The 22946-nt window shown below is 33.5% G+C and overlaps 1 protein-coding gene and 1 long non-coding RNA gene across 2 annotated transcripts in view; both read left to right on the top strand.

Moving 5' to 3' along the window:
- The first annotated feature begins 11405 nt into the window (after positions 1-11405).
- LOC138326079 (uncharacterized) lies at positions 11406-14860 on the top strand. Its single transcript, XR_011208868.1, has 2 exons — positions 11406-11567; positions 12212-14860. It is a non-coding gene; the product is annotated as an uncharacterized lncRNA (long non-coding RNA).
- A 5106-nt stretch (positions 14861-19966) lies between these two features.
- LOC138326564 (sushi, von Willebrand factor type A, EGF and pentraxin domain-containing protein 1-like) overlaps positions 19967-22946 on the top strand; it is a 53356-nt gene continuing 50376 nt past the window's right edge. Inside the window, exon 1 of the mRNA XM_069272661.1 lies at positions 19967-20575. Within this exon, the coding sequence (XP_069128762.1) occupies positions 20096-20575 (480 nt within the window). The 5' untranslated portion in view covers positions 19967-20095. The remainder of the gene's footprint in view (positions 20576-22946) is intronic.

The raw sequence follows: 22946 nt of genomic DNA on the forward strand, positions 1-22946 counted from the left end.
TCGTGAAACTCAATTGGAAAAGGGTTTTAAAGGGACGATATTGTAGGGGGATATTCGTGATCACCATAATCAATGATAAACGGCTTCATTTATAGCATTTTGTTAGTATTCATACGCTTAAAACTTTAAGGACCATTTCTCTTACCATGACACAAAAACTCTAGAGTTGATTACATATAATTCTATAATGTATATTAATAGAAGAACCATTGTCGGATACAGCAATGTAGAAGATAATGTGCATTAAAATTTAAAAAAAAAAAAGGTCCTCAAAGTCTTTTATTTTACGTTTACAGTAATAATGAGATACACTTTCAGCCTATTTCTGATTTTTTATGACTTATGATGTATGAACATTAGGTTTACCTAGCGATATCAACGCAATTGCTTGTAAAGATAATACTTTTCACTGTTAATGCACAAACTTTTTCCAAGAAGGTTTTCAATACAGCACCGAGAAACCATTTCAAACAACACAAAGTCTGGGATCAGTTTAGAGTCCTTAAGCTTCATAAATTCATTGGAAACTTAGTATCACTAATTACAAAACAAATCCATGGCAACCAATGATATACGTTCGTCTCCATTTACTCACAACTTGGTGATCAGTCTAATATCGATAGACGTTACATTTTATTAAAGTTTAATACAGATAGACATCGTTACATAGACTGTTAATGATAACAACGTTACTTATAAAATAAGACATTACATAAATGTAGTTTAATACAGATAGACATCGTTACATATAAATGTAATACAGATAGATTAGACATCGTTACATTATATACTGATGTGGTTTAATAACAGATAAACATACGTTACATATACAAACTTTAATTTAATACATTGATGGACATCGTTACATTATATAAACTGTAGTTTAATACAGATAGACATCGTTACATTATATAAACTGATGTGGTTTAATACAGATAAACATCGTTACATTATAAATGTAGTTTAATACATTAACATACGTTAATTTAATATTGATGGACATCGTTACATTATATAAAACTGTGGTTTAATACAGATAGACATCGTTACATTATATAAACTGTAGTTTAATACAGTACAGATAGACATCGTTACATTATATAAACTGTGGTTTAATACAGATAGACATCGTTACATTATATAAACTGTAGTTTAATACAGATAGACATCGTTACATTATATAAACTGTGGTTTAATACAGATAGACATCGTTACATTATATAAACTGTAGTTTAATATTGATAGACATCGTTACATTATATAAACTATGGTTTAATATAGAATGACATCGTTACAATATATAAACTGTCACTATTTGCTAAGACTTTCAACACCTTTCTGTATCATAATGGATGTCCCTAATGATGTCCTACAACACTTGTATTCTGACATAATTGTCACGTTGAAGGTTTGTAATTGTTTCTGCTCTATGCTACCTTTATTATTTTACCTGTTTACGTCGTTTTTTGAACTTTAATAAGTACTTCATATTGTTCATTTATTATCCGGATGTTCAATCTCCACCGTATGTGAATTGCTTGTGAATTCGATCGATAATGTTTTCACTATGGTAATTTTTTTTAAATTTTGCAATGCAGTCATAGAATGCAAATCATTGGGATAATATGGTAACCGTTGTATTAGCTGCAAGAAGTATTCTTTTAATCGTGCTTAACTATATGTTAACACTGCACTTTAGAAAACTCGCTGAAATTTATTGTATTTCATTGGTACCCACTTTATTCTTCATATTACCGCTCCTGTGAGTTATTTTTCTCTATAGCTTTTCCTAGCACATTTGTGTTTCCCAACGAAGTTCATCAGATTATTCTTGAATGCATTAACTCGGCTATACGTTTGACATTATGGGTGAAACGTATAGCCGTGATTTCGATTTGTTCTCACCAACAGGCTGACACTACTTTTTGTTTGTGTTTCTCTTTAGTTCATCAAGATTTTCAATGACCGTCTGATGCTGAAAATGTTCATCTGAAGGTTGTTTGATAGGTCATACGAAGCTTGGTATCTTTTAAGGACTTCAATGATGTTAATTAAATGTAAGTATAAAAGTCGTCTAAGGCTTTGTATCTAATGCTGAGCTCTAAAAGTTCAATGAAACACTAACTTATCAATAGCATGCTTAAGTGTGATTCTGATTCAATGATACATTAAAGTAGGATTAAAAGTATGGTAGCCATAGTCAGTGATGTATCTACTGCTGTTTACATGGGTCCAGATATGATTATGTAAAAGTGAACCATTTCTAGAAATCTTATGGGCCTTTCAAAATTCTATGAAAACAGGACTCCGGATGCCCATGTAGATTGAAAACTGTTAGTGTTACTTCAGTAAAATGTTTCCTCGATTTTCATGAAAAGCGAGATAACTCGTCATTACATTTATCCCAAGTTTGTCCGTTTAATTTGCGAATCGTCATCAAACATGCTGTTGGTAAATCTTAATTGTGTAATCACAAAATACTTTATAAAATTACTGTACAAATGGCGAATTTATACTTTATACATTTACTGTACTATGCAAATGGCTAATTAATACTTTATACATTTACTGTACTGTGCAAATGGCTAATTAATACTTTATACATTTACTGTACAAATGGCTAATTAATACTTTATACATTTACTGTACTGTGCAAATGGCTAATTAATACTTTATACATTTACTGTACTGTACAAATGGCGAATTAATACTTTATACATTCACTGTACTGTACAAATGGCTAATTAATACTTTATACATTTACTGTACTGTGCAAATGGCTAATTAATACTTTATACATTTACTGTACTGTGCAAATGGCTAATTAATACTTTATACATTTACTGTACTGTACAAATGGCGAATTTATACTTTATACATTTACTGTACTATGCAAATGGCTAATTAATACTTTATACATTTACTGTACTGTGCAAATGGCTAATTAATACTTTATACATTTACTGTACAAATGGCTAATTAATACTTTATACATTTACTGTACTGTGCAAATGGCTAATTAATACTTTATACATTTACTGTACTGTACAAATGGCGAATTAATACTTTATACATTCACTGTACTGTACAAATGGCTAATTAATACTTTATACATTTACGGTACTGTGCAAATGGCTAATTAATACTTTATACATTTACTGTACTATACAAATGGCTAATTTATACTTTATACATTTACTGTACTGTACAAATGGCGAATTAATACTTTATACATTCACTGTACTGTACAAATGGCTAATTAATACTTTATACATTTACTGTACTATACAAATGGCTAATTTATACTTTATACATTTACTGTACTGTACAAATGGCGAATTAATACTTTATACATTCACTGTACTGTACAAATGGCTAATTAATACTTTATACATTTACTGTACTATACAAATGGCTAATTTATACTTTATACATTTACTGTACTGTACAAATGGCGAATTAATACTTTATACATTCACTGTACTGTGCAAATGGCTTATTAATACTTTATACATTTACTGTACAAATGGCTAATTAATACTTTATACATTTACTGTACTGTGCAAATGGCTAATTAATACTTTATACATTTACTGTACTATACAAATGGCTAATTTATACTTTATACATTCACTGTACTGTACAATTGGCTAATTAATACTTTATACATTTACTGTACTGTACAAATGGCTAATTAATACTTTATACATTTACTGTACAAATGGCTAATTAATACTTTATACATTTACTGTACTGTACAAATGGCTAATTAATACTTTATACATTTACTGTACTATACAAATGGCTAATTCATACTTTATACATTTACTGTACTGTGCAAATGGCTAATTAATACTTTATACATTTACTGTACTGTACAAATGGCTAATTAATACTTTATACATTTACTGTACTGTACAAATGGCTAATTAATACTTTATACATTTACTGTACTGTACAAATGGCTAATTAATACTTTATACATTTACTGTACTGTACAAATGGCTAATTAATACTTTATACATTTACTGTACTGTACAAATGGCTAATTAATACTTTATACATTTACTGTACAAATGGCTAATTAATACTTTATACATTTACTGTACTGTACAAATGGCTAATTAATACTTTATACATTTACTGTACAAATGGCTAATTAATACTTTATACATTTACTGTACTGTACAAATGGCTAATTAATACTTTATACATTTACTGTACTGTACAAATGGCTAATTAATACTTTATACATTTACTGTACAAATGGCTAATTAATACTTTATACATTTACTGTACTGTACAAATGGCTAATTAATACTTTATACATTTACTGTACTATACAAATGGCTAATTCATACTTTATACATTTACTGTACTGTGCAAATGGCTAATTAATACTTTATACATTTACTGTACTGTACAAATGACTAATTAATACTGTATACATTTACTGTACTGTACAAATGGCTAATTAATACTTTATACATTTACTGTACTGTACAAATGGCGAATTAATACTTTATACATTTACTGTACTGTGCAAATGGCTAATTAATACTTTATACATTTACTGTACTATACAAATGGCTAATTAATACTTTATACATTTACTGTACTGTGCAAATGGCTAATTAATACTTTATACATTTACTGTACTGTACAAATGGCTAATTAATACTTTATACATTTACTGTACTGTACAAATGGCGAATTAATACTTTATACATTTACTGTACTGTGCAAATGGCTAATTAATACTTTATACATTTACTGTACTATACAAATGGCTAATTAATACTTTATACATTTACTGTACTGTGCAAATGGCTAATTAATACTTGATACATTTACTGTACTATACAAATGGCTAATTAATACTTTATACATTTACTGTACAAATGGCTAATTTATACTTTATACATTTACTGTACTGTGCAAATGGCTAATTAATACTTTATACATTTACTGTACTATACAAATGGCTAATTTATACTTTATACATTCACTGTACTGTACAAACGGCTAATTAATACTTTATACATTTACTGTACAAATGGCTAATTAATACTTTATACATTTACTGTACTGTACAAATGGCTAATTAATACTTTATACATTTACTGTACAAATGGCAAATTAATACTTTATACATTTACTGTACTGTGCAAGTGGCGAATTAATACTTTATACATTTACTGTACAAATGGCTAATTAATACTTTATACATTTACTGTACTGTACAAATGGCTAATTAATAATTTATACATTTACTGTACTATACAAATGGCTAATTAATACTTTATACATTTACTGTACAAATGGCTAATTAATACTTTATACATTTACTGTACTGTACAAATGGCTAATTAATACTTTATACATTTACTGTACAAATGGCTAATTAATACTTTATACATTTACTGTACAAATGGCTAATTAATACTTTATACATTTACTGTACTGTGCAAATGGCTAATTAATACTTTATACATTTACTGTACTGTACAAATGGCGAATTTATACTTTATACATTCACTGTACTATGCAAATGGCTAATTAATACTTTATACATTTACTGTACTATACAAATGGCTAATTCATACTTTATACATTCACTGTACTGTGCAAATGGCGAATTAATACTTTATACATTTACTGTACTATACAAATGGCTAATTTATACTTTATACATTTACTGTACTATACAAAATGGCTAATTCATACTTTATACATTTACTGTACTGTGCAAATGGCGAATTAATACTTTATACATTTACTGTACTGTGCAAATGGCTAATTAATACTTTATACATTTACTGTACTGTACAAATGGCTAATTAATACTTTATACATTCACTGTACTGTGCAAATGGCTAATTCATACTTTATACATTCACTGTACTGTGCAAATGGCTAATTTATACTTTATACATTTACTGTACTATACAAATGGCTAATTTATACTTTATACATTTACTGTACTGTGCAAATGGCGAATTAATACTTTATACATTTACTGTACAAATGGCGAATTAATACTTTATACATTCACTGTACTGTGCAAATGGCGAATTAATACTTTATACATTTACTGTACAAATGGCGAATTAATACTTTATACATTCACTGTACTGTGCAAATGGCTAATTAATACTTTATACATTTACTGTACTGTACAAATGGCTAATTAATACTTTATACATTCACTGTACTGTGCAAATGGCTAATTCATACTTTATACATTCACTGTACTGTGCAAATGGCTAATTTATACTTTATACATTTACTGTGCAAATGGCTAATTGATACTTTATACATTTACTGTACTGTGCAAGTGGCGAATTAATACTTTATACATTTACTGTACAAATGGCTAATTAATACTTTATACATTTACTGTACTGTACAAATGGCTAATTAATAATTTATACATTTACTGTACTATACAAATGGCTAATTAATACTTTATACATTTACTGTACAAATGGCTAATTAATACTTTATACATTTACTGTACTGTACAAATGGCTAATTAATACTTTATACATTTACTGTACAAATGGCTAATTAATACTTTATACATTTACTGTACTGTACAAATGGCTAATTAATACTTTATACATTTACTGTACTGTGCAAATGGCTAATTAATACTTTATACATTTACTGTACTGTGCAAATGGCTAATTAATAATTTATACATTTACTGTACTGTACAAATGGCGAATTTATACTTTATACATTCACTGTACTATGCAAATGGCTAATTAATACTTTATACATTTACTGTACTATACAAATGGCTAATTCATACTTTATACATTCACTGTACTGTGCAAATGGCGAATTAATACTTTATACATTTACTGTACTATACAAATGGCTAATTTATACTTTATACATTTACTGTACTATACAAATGGCTAATTCATACTTTATACATTTACTGTACTGTGCAAATGGCGAATTAATACTTTATACATTTACTGTACTGTGCAAATGGCTAATTAATACTTTATACATTTACTGTACTGTACAAATGGCTAATTAATACTTTATACATTCACTGTACTGTGCAAATGGCTAATTCATACTTTATACATTTACTGTACTATACAAATGGCTAATTTATACTTTATACATTTACTGTACTGTGCAAATGGCGAATTAATACTTTATACATTTACTGTACAAATGGCGAATTAATACTTTATACATTCACTGTACTGTGCAAATGGCGAATTAATACTTTATACATTTACTGTACAAATGGCGAATTAATACTTTATACATTCACTGTACTGTGCAAATGGCTAATTAATACTTTATACATTTACTGTACTGTACAAATGGCTAATTAATACTTTATACATTCACTGTACTGTGCAAATGGCTAATTCATACTTAATACATTTACTGTACTGTACAAATGGCTAATTTATACTTTATACATTTACTGTACAAATGGCGAATTAATACTTTATACATTTACTGTACTGTGCAAGTGGCGAATTAATACTTTATACATTTACTGTACAAATGGCTAATTAATACTTTATACATTTACTGTACTGTACAAATGGCTAATTAATAATTTATACATTTACTGTACTATACAAATGGCTAATTAATACTTTATACATTTACTGTACAAATGGCTAATTAATACTTTATACATTTACTGTACTGTACAAATGGCTAATTAATACTTGATACATTTACTGTACAAATGGCTAATTAATACTCTATACATTTACTGTACAAATGGCTAATTAATACTTTATACATTTACTGTACTGTGCAAATGGCTAATTAATACTTTATACATTTACTGTACTGTGCAAATGGCTAATTAATAATTTATACATTTACTGTACTGTACAAATGGCGAATTTATACTTTATACATTCACTGTACTATGCAAATGGCTAATTAATACTTTATACATTTACTGTACTATACAAATGGCTAATTCATACTTTATACATTCACTGTACTGTGCAAATGGCGAATTAATACTTTATACATTTACTGTACTATACAAATGGCTAATTTATACTTTATACATTTACTGTACTATACAAATGGCTAATTCATACTTTATACATTTACTGTACTGTGCAAATGGCGAATTAATACTTTATACATTTACTGTACTGTGCAAATGGCTAATTAATACTTTATACATTTACTGTACTGTACAAATGGCTAATTAATACTTTATACATTCACTGTACTGTGCAAATGGCTAATTCATACTTTATACATTCACTGTACTGTGCAAATGGCTAATTTATACTTTATACATTTACTGTACTATACAAATGGCTAATTTATACTTTATACATTTACTGTACTGTGCAAATGGCGAATTAATACTTTATACATTTACTGTACAAATGGCGAATTAATACTTTATACATTCACTGTACTGTGCAAATGGCGAATTAATACTTTATACATTTACTGTACAAATGGCGAATTAATACTTTATACATTTACTGTACTGTACAAATGGCTAATTTATACTTTATACTTTCACTGTACAAATGGCTAATTTATACTTTATACATTTACTGTACAGATGGCTAATTACACCGGTCAATATATCTTCAATATAATCGAGAAAATAATTAAATTCAGTTTTAACGGTTTTGAAATTTCGCGATCACAGCAATGTCTCGTAAAATAGCGAAAATATAATCCCGCCAAAATAACTGACACTGAGGTTTTATGTAGGTACAGGCATCGGGCTTGATATTTTCTACAGCAGTCGTCTTTATTCGCCGGAACAAATAAAAAAGTTTGGCATATTTGCTTTTTTATGTCTTCACACCCTCTCCCCTTTCTTTGTTTATTTGTTTTTGTTTGTTTGTTTATTTTTGTTCAGATTTTAATAAGAGTGTAGGACAGAATCATGAGCGACCTTTACATTTCTCTGAAGCCCCCGTTTTATTAGTTTATTAGTTTGATCAGTTCACTTTTGTTTGCAATATTTGACAATAGGAAAGTTTTACTTCATGATAATCTATTGTAAGGTTTTTCTTTTTCTTAATTAACATTTGCTATAATACATATTATGAAATTATTTGAATTCGTAGCTAAATATGGCATGTCAAAGATTACTCAATTATGCAGTGGCTATATTCTTATTGTATTCATGTTATTTATATTTTAAATGTTTTTATTGTGTTGTACCTTTGTATATATATATATGAAGTGTATTGCACCTTTCGATATTCATGTAATATATTCGTCATCCATATAGATATATTTTATTCATATGGTATACTTGTCGTTCACAGTGTGTCTCTGTCATACATATTATGTTTTGTTATTTTTACGAAAAAAATAAACTACGATTACGCAGTTCAGTTTTTATTTTTAGGCGAGATTATACCACAAATATTTTTTTTGTATTTGATATACAGTACACCCTTTAAATCGTAATGCTGCTTTATTTTCTATTATTACATCTCTAGTTACCATGGCATATATTAAGAAAATTTGAACATTTGATCAATACTATTGAACTGTTATAGTGACCTATTTTTAGCCTTTATGAATAATATGATATATGAATCTGCAAATTATATGACTTCTATAATAATTTCATATATCATTTATATGCATTGCGGTTTCGTTGTTGCTGCTCGACTCTCATTTGTGAGAGTGACTTTAACCTATTTATGCTTTACGGGTGTCGCTATGACCTATATTTATATGGCGGTGTCGGTGTGACCTATATTTATATGACGAGTGTCGGTGTGACCTTTATCTATATGACGGGTGTCGGTGTGACCTATATTTATATGACGAGTGTCGGTGTGACCTATATTTATATGACGGGTGTCGGTGTGACCTATATCTATATATGACGGGTGTCGGTGTGACCTATATCTATATGACGGGTGTCGGTGTGACCTATATTTATATGACGGGTGTCGGTGTGACCTATATTTATATGACGGGTGTCGGTGTGACCTATATTTATATGACGGTGTCGGTGTGACTATATTATATGACGGTGTCGGTGTGACCTATATCTATATGAAGTGTGACCTATATCTATTGTCGAGTGTCGGTGTGACCTATATCTATATGACGGGTGTCGGTGTGACCTATATCTATATGACGGGTGTCGGTGTGACCTATATTTGAAGGGTCTCAAGGTGAACTAGATTTGTATGGATGATGTCACTGTGACCTAAAATTGTGTTTGACGAGTGTTGCTGTGACATATATCTGGACTGGGTCGATCATCGGTGATCAGGTAACTCTGTCAGTAGAACACTCGGCTAGTGTTCAGAGGGTCCCGGGTTCGAATCCCGGACTGGCCGCTATATTTTCTCCTCTTCTGTTACAGAATTGGCGCCCAGCTAAATAGCCCACGATGATGGTGTTTGGAAGGGTCTCGTATGTCTTCGATGGCGAAGACTTCGAGAAAGGAGGGAGGAGTGTAGCGGGATTGGACTGGGTCGATCATCGGTGACCAGATAGCTCAGTCGCGATCGGAAGAGCACTTGGCTAGTGTTCGGAGGATCCCGGGTTCGAATCCCGGTCTGGCAGCTACATCTTTATCAAAGGTGTCACTGTGACCTAGATTTGTATGATGAGTGCCGATGTGAACTAGATTTGTATGGATGATGTCACTGTGAACTAGATTTGTATGGATGATGTCACTGTGACCTAAAATTGTGTTTGAAGAGTGTTGATGTGACCTATATCTGTATCAAGGGCGTCACTGTGACCTAGATTTGTATGATGGGTAATGTCGGTAAAAACAACTAAAGCTTATACTTTCGGTGTATCTATTTGCATTGTGTAGTCTGTCAAGAGTTCCCCAACAGATGTTTTTATGTCTCTATTGATAGTTTCAATTGTTACATATTATGGAATTTTCATGTTTTATTTATAATGTTTATTTTATCCTGTAGTTTCACTGACATTCTGAGTAGAAATATTGTAAAAGCAAATGGATTGTTCACAGCGATATTCACCACACAAATCTAGGTCACAGCGATATTGTCCATATAAATCTAGGTCATAGCGACACTCGTTATACATAGGACCAATTGACCTAGTGATAATTAATGAGTCACATATAAATTACATCACTCATAAAGCTTTTCTATAGTCTTCACCTGTATCCAATTGGTAAAATAGTGAGGAAACAGAATAAACACACTAAGCATACTGAAGTTACATTTAAAACTGACCAATAGTATTTATCTATCCAGTTGATTAAATAAGTTTCTATTGTATTGGAAGGTCATTAAAATTAGGTTCTTCAACTAATTAAAATAAGTTTGTGTAGAAAACAATGTCGAAACGACGGTCTGACCATTACGTATAATACCGTTTTGTTGTGGAGTGTTTTCCTCTCACAGGTGTACCAGAGGCAGACGATATGTGGCTCGCTTTGTTTGCGTACCTTTGGGATAGTGAGATACGTTGGTATTTTCAGATAAAATGACCCCTTTACGAGAGAGGTCACATGAATGTGATTATCAATATAAACCGACCAGAGGGAAGTAGACGGATATAAAATGTCTGGATAGAAGGTAGGTTTTATTCTGAGTTGATTTAACAATTGATATGGACTGTCACATTACGTGTCTTCGTGTTGATCAGTCCTTATGTATCAACACTATGTGACTCATTACACTAGTTATGTAAATACAATCAATTATCTTTGTAATAAACACTTCCTGTATTGTTGTCATTGTATATTTAGAAGGTCTTTACATTTTATTTTGATTATTCATTATCATTGAATTCATCAAGCTTTAACGAATACTTATTTCACATTAACGACTTACTCGATTTTAGCAACTTTTACAAAAGTGACGTCACTTTTACTTTAAATAGACAAAATAGATAACGAAAGATTCAATATATAGAACGGCTAAAATACTGGATAACGTATATCGCAAGACTTTTCTAATGGTGGAAATAACGACTTCAAATCAGCAACAGTAATGGGAAATACCTGAAGTGATTCGTTATCACGTGAGTTCGTGTTGATAAATTATCATCATAACATGTGATATAAACAAAGTGTGTCTGTATCAAGACGATCACGTGACGTAGTCTTTATATAAATGTTGTGATAAAATCTAAATTTAACTTGGTGAAGCCGAAACACTGAGATGTGATATTCATCAAAATCAAACTGTCCTCAATAATGATCATGTCTTCATTGTAGAATTACTTGGCCGATACCTTCATTGGGAGAATACTTCTACTGCGATAAGGGCAGAAAGAAATGGTAACCCAACTGTCACTCACCGACCATACCTGGCATTTATAGATCAACTAAACTTTAACTGGATCCTTGATATTTCTTCTGGAAGACCAACATCATGCTCATCATTCCAGTCTACCCTCTTGTTTTAGTAGGAATAATAGTTATAGGTTTGTTTTCCTTTGCTATTTGGTTGATGTGCTACGAAAATGTGGTTAATAGGAAAATTATCGCAGACTCCAATCGGGCTGCTTCAAGAAGACCCCAAAACCTTACAACGGGAAGAAGGCAACAAAACACAGTTCGGAGTCCATCTAGTAATGTAGTGAGAGCCTCTAGAACTTCACGTAACTTTGGAAGTACGAGTGATACACAAAGAACTGAAGTCCGGGTACATCATGAAGGAAACACTACACCAAGTTATTCTCAAAGTGGACGCGGTGTACAACACATTGCTGACAGTTCCGGAAATCTACAGAACAATACACCATTAGGATATGATAATTTATCCCGTGTAGTGGATAGGGATGAACAACGACCAATGGTAGGGGAGGTGATTAGTCTTCCTAGCTATCAGGAAGCAATGATATCAAGGACAGATCCGGATTACGATCCACCGCCAAAATACGAGGATTTGGATTTTAGTTCGACCTAACTTCACAGATGGAAGCATTTATCTTTATTTGTAGTACTTTCGAAATTTGAAAGGTTTAATGACACAAAGTAAATAAGTTAATTCAATGCGACGAATACATTATAATGTAATTATAATGACTAAAAAGAATAAGTTTTCTCCATAATTACTGTTCAGAATTCTAAAATACTGAAAAACCAATGAATCAACGGCACTTTGGCCAGTCTGTTCCTGACAGCCTGTTCTGCCCATGACATTTTCCAGGTATGGTTATATGTTTGTATAAAGTATCAATAACAATATCATGTATTTATGGAAGTCGTTTAGGATGTATTATAATTAATAAGTCCTGGAAGAATGAAAACCATGAGAAACTAATTGTTTAAAGTTGCTACTTGTTTGTTTTTAATATTGATCCAATTCACAAGTTTACTACCCAGTGTTCAGTACATAAATTATATACATCAAATTTCAGGACATTAATTATATACATCAAATTTCAGGACATTAATTATACACATCAAATTTCAGGACATTAATTATATACATCAAATTTCAGGGCATTAATTATATACATCAAATTGAAACGACTGTCGGTTTTTGTTGGTGTTTTGTTTGCCCGAAAAGAAAATCGCTAAATAAGAAAAAAACCAAATGGCCATGTATTTCCCCCCAATTTGTCTCCAAAGTGTATTGGCTTATTAGCAGAGGGATTGAAAATATTCCTTATAATGATCCTAATTATAAACGAGACATTAATTACAGCCAAATTTTCTCATACAGTATTTAAAGCATTACATAGTGGCTATGAATACAGATTTATTTATTTATCTCAATACTTCTTGTGCGGTTGACTGTGAGTGTGTTACGTGCTAAATTGTGTCGCTTATAAGACTTAATCGAGAGGAACGTTTGAACTATCTTGATAGAGAAACTGCACTGGTTTTTTTTTTCACCATTGCTGATTTTCACAATTTGTAGTTTTCCATAAAACATGTGCAGAGGAGAGTTTCACGGTCTAATTTAGAGCATGAAATCTCGTCACTTCCAAATGCGGTATGTATATCCGTATAGGAGAGGGCAATAAATCGTGTTAGGTATATATCCCTCTGATATCACTCGTCTGATTTACATCCCCAGTGATAGACTGTTATCACCATATAAATAAGGTAGGGGGATTATACAACTAGACAGAAAGTTGTCATAATCAAAAAGTAATAAATATGGTGAGATGTAGACAATAAATCATAGGAGAAAGGGATTAGATGTTTGCCGTGTTACAGAGGCGGGACCAACTTAATGTACAACGTTTATTATGTTACAATCAGTGTACCGGAAGTGTCAATTTAATATACAACTTTTGATATGTTAAAATCAGTGTACCGGAAGTGTCAATTTAATGTACAACTTTTGATATGTTAAAATCAGTGTACCGGAAGTGTCAATGTAATGTACAACAATTTTTATGTTACAATCAGTATACCGGAAGTGTCAAGTGATGAGATGTATGCGATGTTTTGCGAGTGTGAAGTGAGCGTGTGCTTTTGGAGACTTTTGTTTATGTTGAGTCTCTTTGTGATGGTGGAACTTGCCCATTACAGAATGAAATGACATTGAATATGATAAACAGAACTATGCATGTTTTATGATTTAAATCTTAGTTAAATTAATATTTGAACACGTGTTCAGCATTGTGTGTATTAGAGCTACTGCTGTCCCCAGTTCAGCAAGATCAAGGTGAACTCCTGAAATATTCCTACAGGTCTTTCGTAGAAGATTGTTTCGTAAATACAGATAACATATGAAAGTCAGTAGACATCTTATTTTGATAATTTGATATTAACACTTCTCTCCAACGCAATAGTGGGTGGTGGAAGAATTTCTTCTATGTAATTGTTGTTTAAGGAGAGAAAGCTTTGTCATCTGTAGTATATTTAATTGTACCATTTAAAAAGTAGATTAAATAACTGAAACTATTTTTTTGTGTGTTTTACATTACATTCAAAGTTGTTGATGAGTAAGAACAAATACAGCTTTATATTTTCGCGCAAAGGATTTGATCGCTCTTCAATTTATATTACGAAATTCTGATGGTTGAAAGTAAAAATGTCGCTCTTCTGAAAATCGTAAATGGATGGACCCGTGAAAAATAATTACTTATGTATCGACTGACTGGCATATTCTTCTCAAAATTATTCACATTAACATCATAACATCATTGTGACATTGCTTTGAAGTATCAATTGAAATACACACAGATTTAAGATGTTTTTATTACATAACTCTAAAATCCGCGTTAAGATTTATTCTAAATCGAAATATGTAAAGACCCTTTTCACGAAATGCATTTAATGTCTGTTGACCGAAAAGTACGATATATATAGTGAAATATGACAGAGTGTCAATAGGTTAGCCTCGACCTTGACCACACCATCATAGATGTAATTCCTTATTACAATCTCATGGACCCTAGACAACATAAACTACGTTAAAACTCATTTGAACGTAGACCCCGATCGCCGAACTTTCAGGTGTTCAGCAAAAAATCATCAGCCTTTAGCGTGACTGTTGAAGCACATGAGTACATCTTTTAACAGTACCAGATCTGTATCTATAAATTGAGAACACAAAAAATAAGAGTTGCAAATGTCATGAGATATATAGGTCCAAACCCAAGTTGTTGAAAAGGAAGAGGGAAATGGGATTACTAGGATACAGAATAAAGAGGAAAAGGTCAACAAAAGAGGTTCATAGTATCAATACACCTTTCAGTAAGAAATTATAAGGTCTCAAAAAACCAAAGAAACCAACAAGGCAGGCTGCCCAAAAAAACACAGTTGTCTTTACAAGTAAAGTCTAAAATATTGTGAATCTCTAACACTAAACGGGGAGTTACTGGGGACTTACAGGATTGTGCTGTGCCAATTTCTGCCACCCGTTAAGACATGTTTTACATGCCAGGCTGTAGTAGCATCAAGTAGATTTTCGGACTTTTGCAAGACTGATATAACATTTAAATAAGATTTTATACTGCTAAATTTGAACTTTTTCAAATCAACCAAATAGGCGACATACATTTCTACAGTCTCTATATCTGTCGGAACTCTTTCTAGTTTATGGGCCTTACAAAAACTCAAAAAAGTCTGTAAATGAGTTTATATGTCTCTGATGTGGAACTAGCCCACTGCTTCTTTTCGGTCATTCTTAGAGGACCCTTTGTTAATAATGCTCATGGTGGTCATATTGTCCGTTGACACAATCACAGTTTTATTACACCACCAAGGGGCCCAACGTACTGATAATACCACAGCCATTTTTTCTTTAATATTAATATGTTTGGAGGACATCACTGGCAGGTCTAATTCCCAATTGACATAAAAGTAATCGCCATTAAAGTACCCTGCACATCCTTTATCACACGCGTCTGTCTGTAGGCTGTTAGAGGTATTGCCTCTATGAAGTCGGAGAAAAACTCATTATCAAGTTTAACTTTTGCATTAGAACTTTTATATTCACTTGGAATCAAATTTAACATACGTCTGAGAAAGGTGCGGCCTCCCTTTATCACCGAACATGCCCAGCTTAGCTTTCCACATAAAGATTCTAGTTGTTTGACACTTGCACGCTTTTTTTCAACAAACGTAGTTAGTTAGTTTTGAAATTCTGTCATTTTTCCTGCGGTAAACTCAATGTTAGTTCCGTCGAGTTGATTAAGACTCCAAGGAAGATAAGCTGCTGACTAAGACCCTCGACTTTGTTCCACGATATATTGAAGCCCAATTTTCCCAGTGTGGAGATGAGTAATCGAAGACCTCTACTGCATTGTTCAAAAGTGATGAAAATCGTCTAAATATGCGATAACTGTCACATTAAAATGATTTTTTATGATAAGACACACCGACGAACTCAGCTTTTGAAAGATTTTAGGGCTTTTGGCATGCCCAAAAGCTAATTTTGTGTCATACATATATGATGGCGATGTTTCTCCCTTAAACGTCCACTTTAAGCCTGTGAGTGCATAGTCTGAAGGGTGAATTTTTACTGAGCGGTAGGCACTTTTTAAATCCTCTTTTGTTAAGAAATCACCTGGTTTAATAATAGAAATAGCACTTTTTAAATCCAGAACAATCTGTATCCAAGGTATAAGAATTTAAACATGTATGTACAGGTCGACTATTTTTTAGCGATAACTCCGTGTGTATCTGATCTTCATTTTTTTCAGTATGTAAAACAGCTGATGCATAATTGTCTCTTACGACATCTTGGTATGGACCAAATTTTGTAGTAAGGGTAAATCCATCACGTATACCAACTAAAAGTTCCTCCCTATCCTCACAATCTGTTGGGAGAAGTTCTTCCCACGCCTCATGTTTTAATCATTTGTACAGTCTACTGTTGAGCTGGCCCGTTTTTTGGGGGCCCTGTGACAGTGGGGTAAGAATTGGAAGTGTCTTGGGAATACTTAACGGCCGAATGAACACTTGAAAGGCAAATGACACAATTATGTGCCATCCTACATGTCGGTCGCGTACTACACATGTCATTGTTGAAGCTACGACAGATTTCTTTCTCATTAGGCAGGAAGGGACCCTTCATTCGACGATCCGGTGCACTGTTGTGAAACGGGGTTTGAATGCCAGCCTCTTGAAATGCCCTCGACGTGGTATTAGAGGATTTATGAATTAGGTAGATTTCTCGCAGATCTTGTCGAATGCTCCCTGGCTTGTTGTTCTCGATATTCCTTATCATAAAGGAGCACGGAAAACCAAACATACTTCGACGCGAGCAAAAAAAATGCCAGCTGTATACTTTAAGTATGGTGCAGAATTGGGAAGATCGCCTGATTTTGTGAGGGCATTCATGATTTGGATGTTCGCGAGACCCCATTGTTCTAGTGTCACTTTTTCCAAACTACGAGTTTTACCTAATCTCATCTTCATTTTTTTTGCAAAGATTCGCGGTATCATATTGGGGAATAGGGTCCTGCCACATAAGGTCTACGATTTTTTTAAACATTTGTGCTGTTCGTTGTTATTGTTCAAATTGTACAATATCAACTCACCGACACTGGCAACGGCTCCACTCTCTTGACCTTGACCACTTGAATTGTCTGGTGTCACGTAATATTTTGCGGGTTCGGTTCGTATTTTTTCCTTTTCTTCATTAATTTGTCTTCGTATCATAATTTTTCCCCTGTCAATTTTTATCCTTTTCAGTTCGTTTTGCAGTTGTTGTAGCTCTTCTTCGTCATGATCACTCCCCGGCATGGGTCCATGTTCTGGCATCGTCAAATTTGAAGGGCGTTGATAAACCCTTTTAGTATTGCTCCAGCTCCCGTTCGCTTGGGGCGAGCCCCGCCGTTACCTTCAGCCATATTTCAGCAAAAAAAAAAAAAAATCATGAACCTTTAGTGTGGCTGTTGAAGCACATGTTGAATTGAAAACGAGGCGCGGTAAAACATTGCGGAAGTACAACAATTTTTAGAAGCACTAAAATTACAGAATGCGGGAAAATAGCGGAACGACAATACTAAAATTATATTTACATGTAAATAACACTGATAGAAAATTAATAAGGAAGCAATGAAAACATTATTCAAAATGGCCATCCCATCCGCTCATTTCCTATTTTCTCTCCTCCATATTATGTTACCTTTTTCTTAGCCCGAGATACTCTGGACCTGACACCAGTACTCCTATATTTAGCACATGCATATTTATTCACATACATACAACAACTACTAAATAGGAGGCTTAAATTTCTATTACATAAAGAGGAAAAAGATACAAATGTGGAGTTTGGAGGCGAGAAAAAAAATCAATTATATTGCACTGAATATTAAGGAAAGGAATCAAAAACATGATTAGAAGAAAAAGGAAAGAGTGGCAGAGTTATAGAGAAAGAAAAAGAAATATGAAATAAAGTTGAAAAGGTCTAGGTAGGATGGAGACGGAGGAACAATTATATATCATCAATTGAATACTGTAAAAAATGGCTATGTGCAGGGAAAGGATTGGCAAAAATCAAATATATAAACATGTAAATAAAATAAATAAATTATAAATATGGATTTAAAAAGTTCAATAAAGTAAATGTGTGAAAAAGTGCAATTATAACTTGATAAGTTTTTCCCCATTTCTCCATTCATTTTCAAATTTAAGTTTTGACACCAGACTTGGACATTATGACAGATAGATGTCTGGTGTCGGCAGACACCTAGCTGTCATAACGTCTAAGTCTGGTGTCAGGGCCAGAGTATCTCCCTAGAATAATTAGGTGTATTGTTACTACATTCGTGCTGTAGCTTCAATAGTATTGGGATGTGCTATTACAATCACTGTTGTGCTGTGTATGACATTCCAAACTATGAAATCAATTTAAGTTTTACTAAGTCACGCAGAGATAGGCCTACCATGTATACCATAATCAATGGCTGAAATTAGCTTAAAACATTTACGTCATCGAACCAAACTTATGTACAGGAAGTAAAAAGGGGAGATAACACAATGATAACAGGGTAATATACAGACACATCCTACTGATATCCCGACATTTATAATAAAGTATTGTCTTAGATATGGTTGTACAAACTGTGGAAATCATTGTGAAAATGCTTATCATTATTTCTTTGAATGTCCAAATTATATAGCTGCCCACATGCCAATTTAATAACTGAAAATTCTTTATGTCAGCACTATAGTTTAGGGTTCTAGGATCAATCCCAAATATTTTTTTAGGATTCAATTATGTACAAAACTATAGCAAGCTTGGTTTGTTTACTAGCAAGCTAACCAGACTTTTGTCTGAGTTTGGATTTTCTTTTAGTATTTTAACACAACGGTGAACATCTTAAATTCTTATTCATTCTGCTTGTAAACCATCTATTTAGAGGTGAAATTAAAGAAATAGAAAATACGATGGGATTACAATGTTGGTGAAAACGTAACCAGATTTATACGTGATAGCGTGTACGCGGGGAGGGTTCCAGTAGCCCCCTTATCACCTCCATCAGTAAAACTGGGTCCCGACTGGGCGATAACGTCCGGTAACTCGTACTGGGATGATAAATGAAGCAGCCTCTGTATCTAGTTACACTCACAGAACCCCTGCTTTCTATAGCATGTCTTCATAGCCACTGGCGGAGTAGACATTTTCAATGGCCGATTTTTGGATTACCTAATGTGGCTCAACAAGTTCTAAGTTCCATAACCATGTATGTCAGTGTGTTGAGACTGGTGTTTATATGTGTTGTGTTTAAGTTATCTTACTCTTACCGTACCTATGAAGATACTGAGGAGAGGAGGCGAGTTTATATTCCACAACTCAACAAAAACAAGGTGAACACACTGGGTCCTGTCCTGAAACGTCATGTGTCGGAGTTGAGAGAGACGACGAACAAGAAAGTAGACATTGTGTTCCTGGTGGATAGCTCGTCTAGTGTTGGTCCCCATGACTTTATCAATGAGGTAAAGTTTGTGAGGAAACTTCTGGCCGACTTTACCGTAGACTCAGACCATACCCGGGTGTCGGTAGTGACGTTCTCTTCCAAAAGTCGGGTACTTCGTCAAATTGATTATATATCCGAAACCTCGAGCGACCAACACAAATGTTCACTTCTGCAGGAGGACATTCCAAAGATAAAATTCCGGGGCGGAGGGACCTACACACTTGGTGCTATTCTACAGGCAAAGGTAGGCAACATTACCGCAACATATACTTGACTGTAGAAATTGTATACTTATACTATAACACAATAGATTTTAGAACATCGTGGACATACTTTATACAACATGTACTTCTTATGATGCAATATCGCACATAAAATACCGTGCATATGATCGTCTGTTCTGGCATCCACATTGGCCATAACTTCCATAGAGAGATAGTTTAATGCTTAATTACTTGTTCTGTTCCTACATGCTTAATTACTTGTTCTGTTCCTACAAACAGACAGGGTCATTTCAGGATGTGGTAGGGTTTAAAGATGTAGGGAAGCCGGAGTACCCGGAGAAAAACACAGAACCTACCGTCTGTACCTTGCAGTGTCCCATTTAGAAATATAGTAACGTGTCGGAACCCTTTATAGCCACTAGGCCACCGTGGCCTATAAGTGTCATGTATCTGTACATTGTGTATGTACGTACCACTAGGCCACCGTGGCCTATAAGTGTCATGTATCTGTACATTGTGTATGTACGTACCAGTAGGCCACCGTGGCCTATAAGTGTCATGTATCTGTACATTGTGTATGTACGTACCACTAGGCCACCGTGGCCTATAAGTGTCATGTATCTGTACATTGTGTATGTACGTACCACTAGGCCACCGTGGCCTATAAGTGTCATGTATCTGTACATTGTGTATGTACGTACCACTAGGCCACCGTGGCCTATAAGTGTCATGTATCTGTACATTGTGTATGTACGTACCACTAGGCCACCGTGGCCTATAAGTGTCATGTATCTGTACATTGTGTATGTACGTACCACTAGGCCACCGTGGCTATAAGTGTCATGTATCTGTACATTGTGTATGTACGTACCATAGGCCACCGTGGCCTATAAGTGTCATGTATCTGTACATTGTGTATGTACGTACCAGTAGGCCACCGTGGCCTATAAGTGTAATCTGTACATGTGTCATGTATCTGTACATTGTGTATGTACGTACCAGTAGGCCACCGTGGCCTATAAGTGTCATGTATCTGTACATTGTGTATGTACGTACCACTAGGCCACCGTGGCCTATAAGTGTCATGTATCTGTACATTGTGTATGTACGTACCACTAGGCCACCGTGGCCTATAAGTGTCATGTATCTGTACATTGTGTATGTACGTACCACTAGGCCACCGTGGCCTATAAGTGTCATGTATCTGTACATTGTGTATGTACGTACCATAGGCCACCGTGGCCTATAAGTGTCATGTATCTGTACAGTGTTATGTACGTACCACTAGGCCACCGTGGCCTATAAGTGTCATGTATCTGTACATTGTGTATGTACGTACCAGTAAAGAAGTTTCCCTGTAAGTGTATGACTCACGTGGACTCTGTCCAAAATAAACAGTTGTATCGATGAAAATATGTTAATTAGGAATCAGTTTAATAATATAAAGTTATCAAGAAGCCATGCAGTGGTTCTTCCTAAACATGTAACCATGGTAACTGGTAACATATCGGCGGAAGTGACCATTGCCCGAGCCACTGCACCACAGGCCGAGCTGATAAGGCGAGTTAGTCCCGAGTGTGTGAGGTGTTGTGTTTCACAGCTCTCCTTCCCACACATGAACACTTCGTTAACAACACGTCAACAACATGGCTGTTTCGTAAACAAACTTCACATATCCCGATAAATACGCCACAATTATGCCATTCCATGTAACACTACCCCTTTTTCTGTTTTTGTAAAAATCATTTTCGACGTAGAACGCGGAACTTCAACAACCTTCTGCGTAATAGAAATCATATCTATCATATGGAGATCTGACCTATGTCATTTATCGCCGAAAATATAGTTACATGGAAATATTGCCGCTCCTGTGTGATGTAATTAAAATGTTTTCTTTATCAACAAAACATATAAGAAAAGTGTTAACTACGTCTCTCCTTTGGCCTAAACCCTGCCATTTGACCAAGTGACCTATATATTGACCTTTGTATGATCTGGTGACCTTATTTGACCCTAATGTCGTATAAAGACACTGATATAGACACCTCCCTGATTACGTCATATGTTGAATCTGAGAAGTTGACAATGACGGAATGTAGGGTTGTTTTTGACAAAAGAAGATATTTTCAATGTCATACAAAACTGTAAATATAAGGAATTTTGTACACATTAAAACACTCCATACTAGGAACAACTCTCTCTGAACGCACTACGTACAATGGGGGTATATTTCAGCAGTTTAACTCCATTATATTGCAAAAAAAAAATCAACAGTTCCGTCTTTGCACCAAGACCTAAGATAACGTCGTAGTTTGTTACCGAAATATTAGAAATGTCATCTCGGTAATTTATATTATTTATGTCTCGTGTTGCATGGGAAAGCGAGAGAAA

This window comes from Argopecten irradians, chromosome 6 (genome assembly GCF_041381155.1).
Source record: "Argopecten irradians isolate NY chromosome 6, Ai_NY, whole genome shotgun sequence".
In the NCBI taxonomy this organism is placed as follows: Eukaryota; Metazoa; Mollusca; class Bivalvia; order Pectinida; family Pectinidae; genus Argopecten; species Argopecten irradians.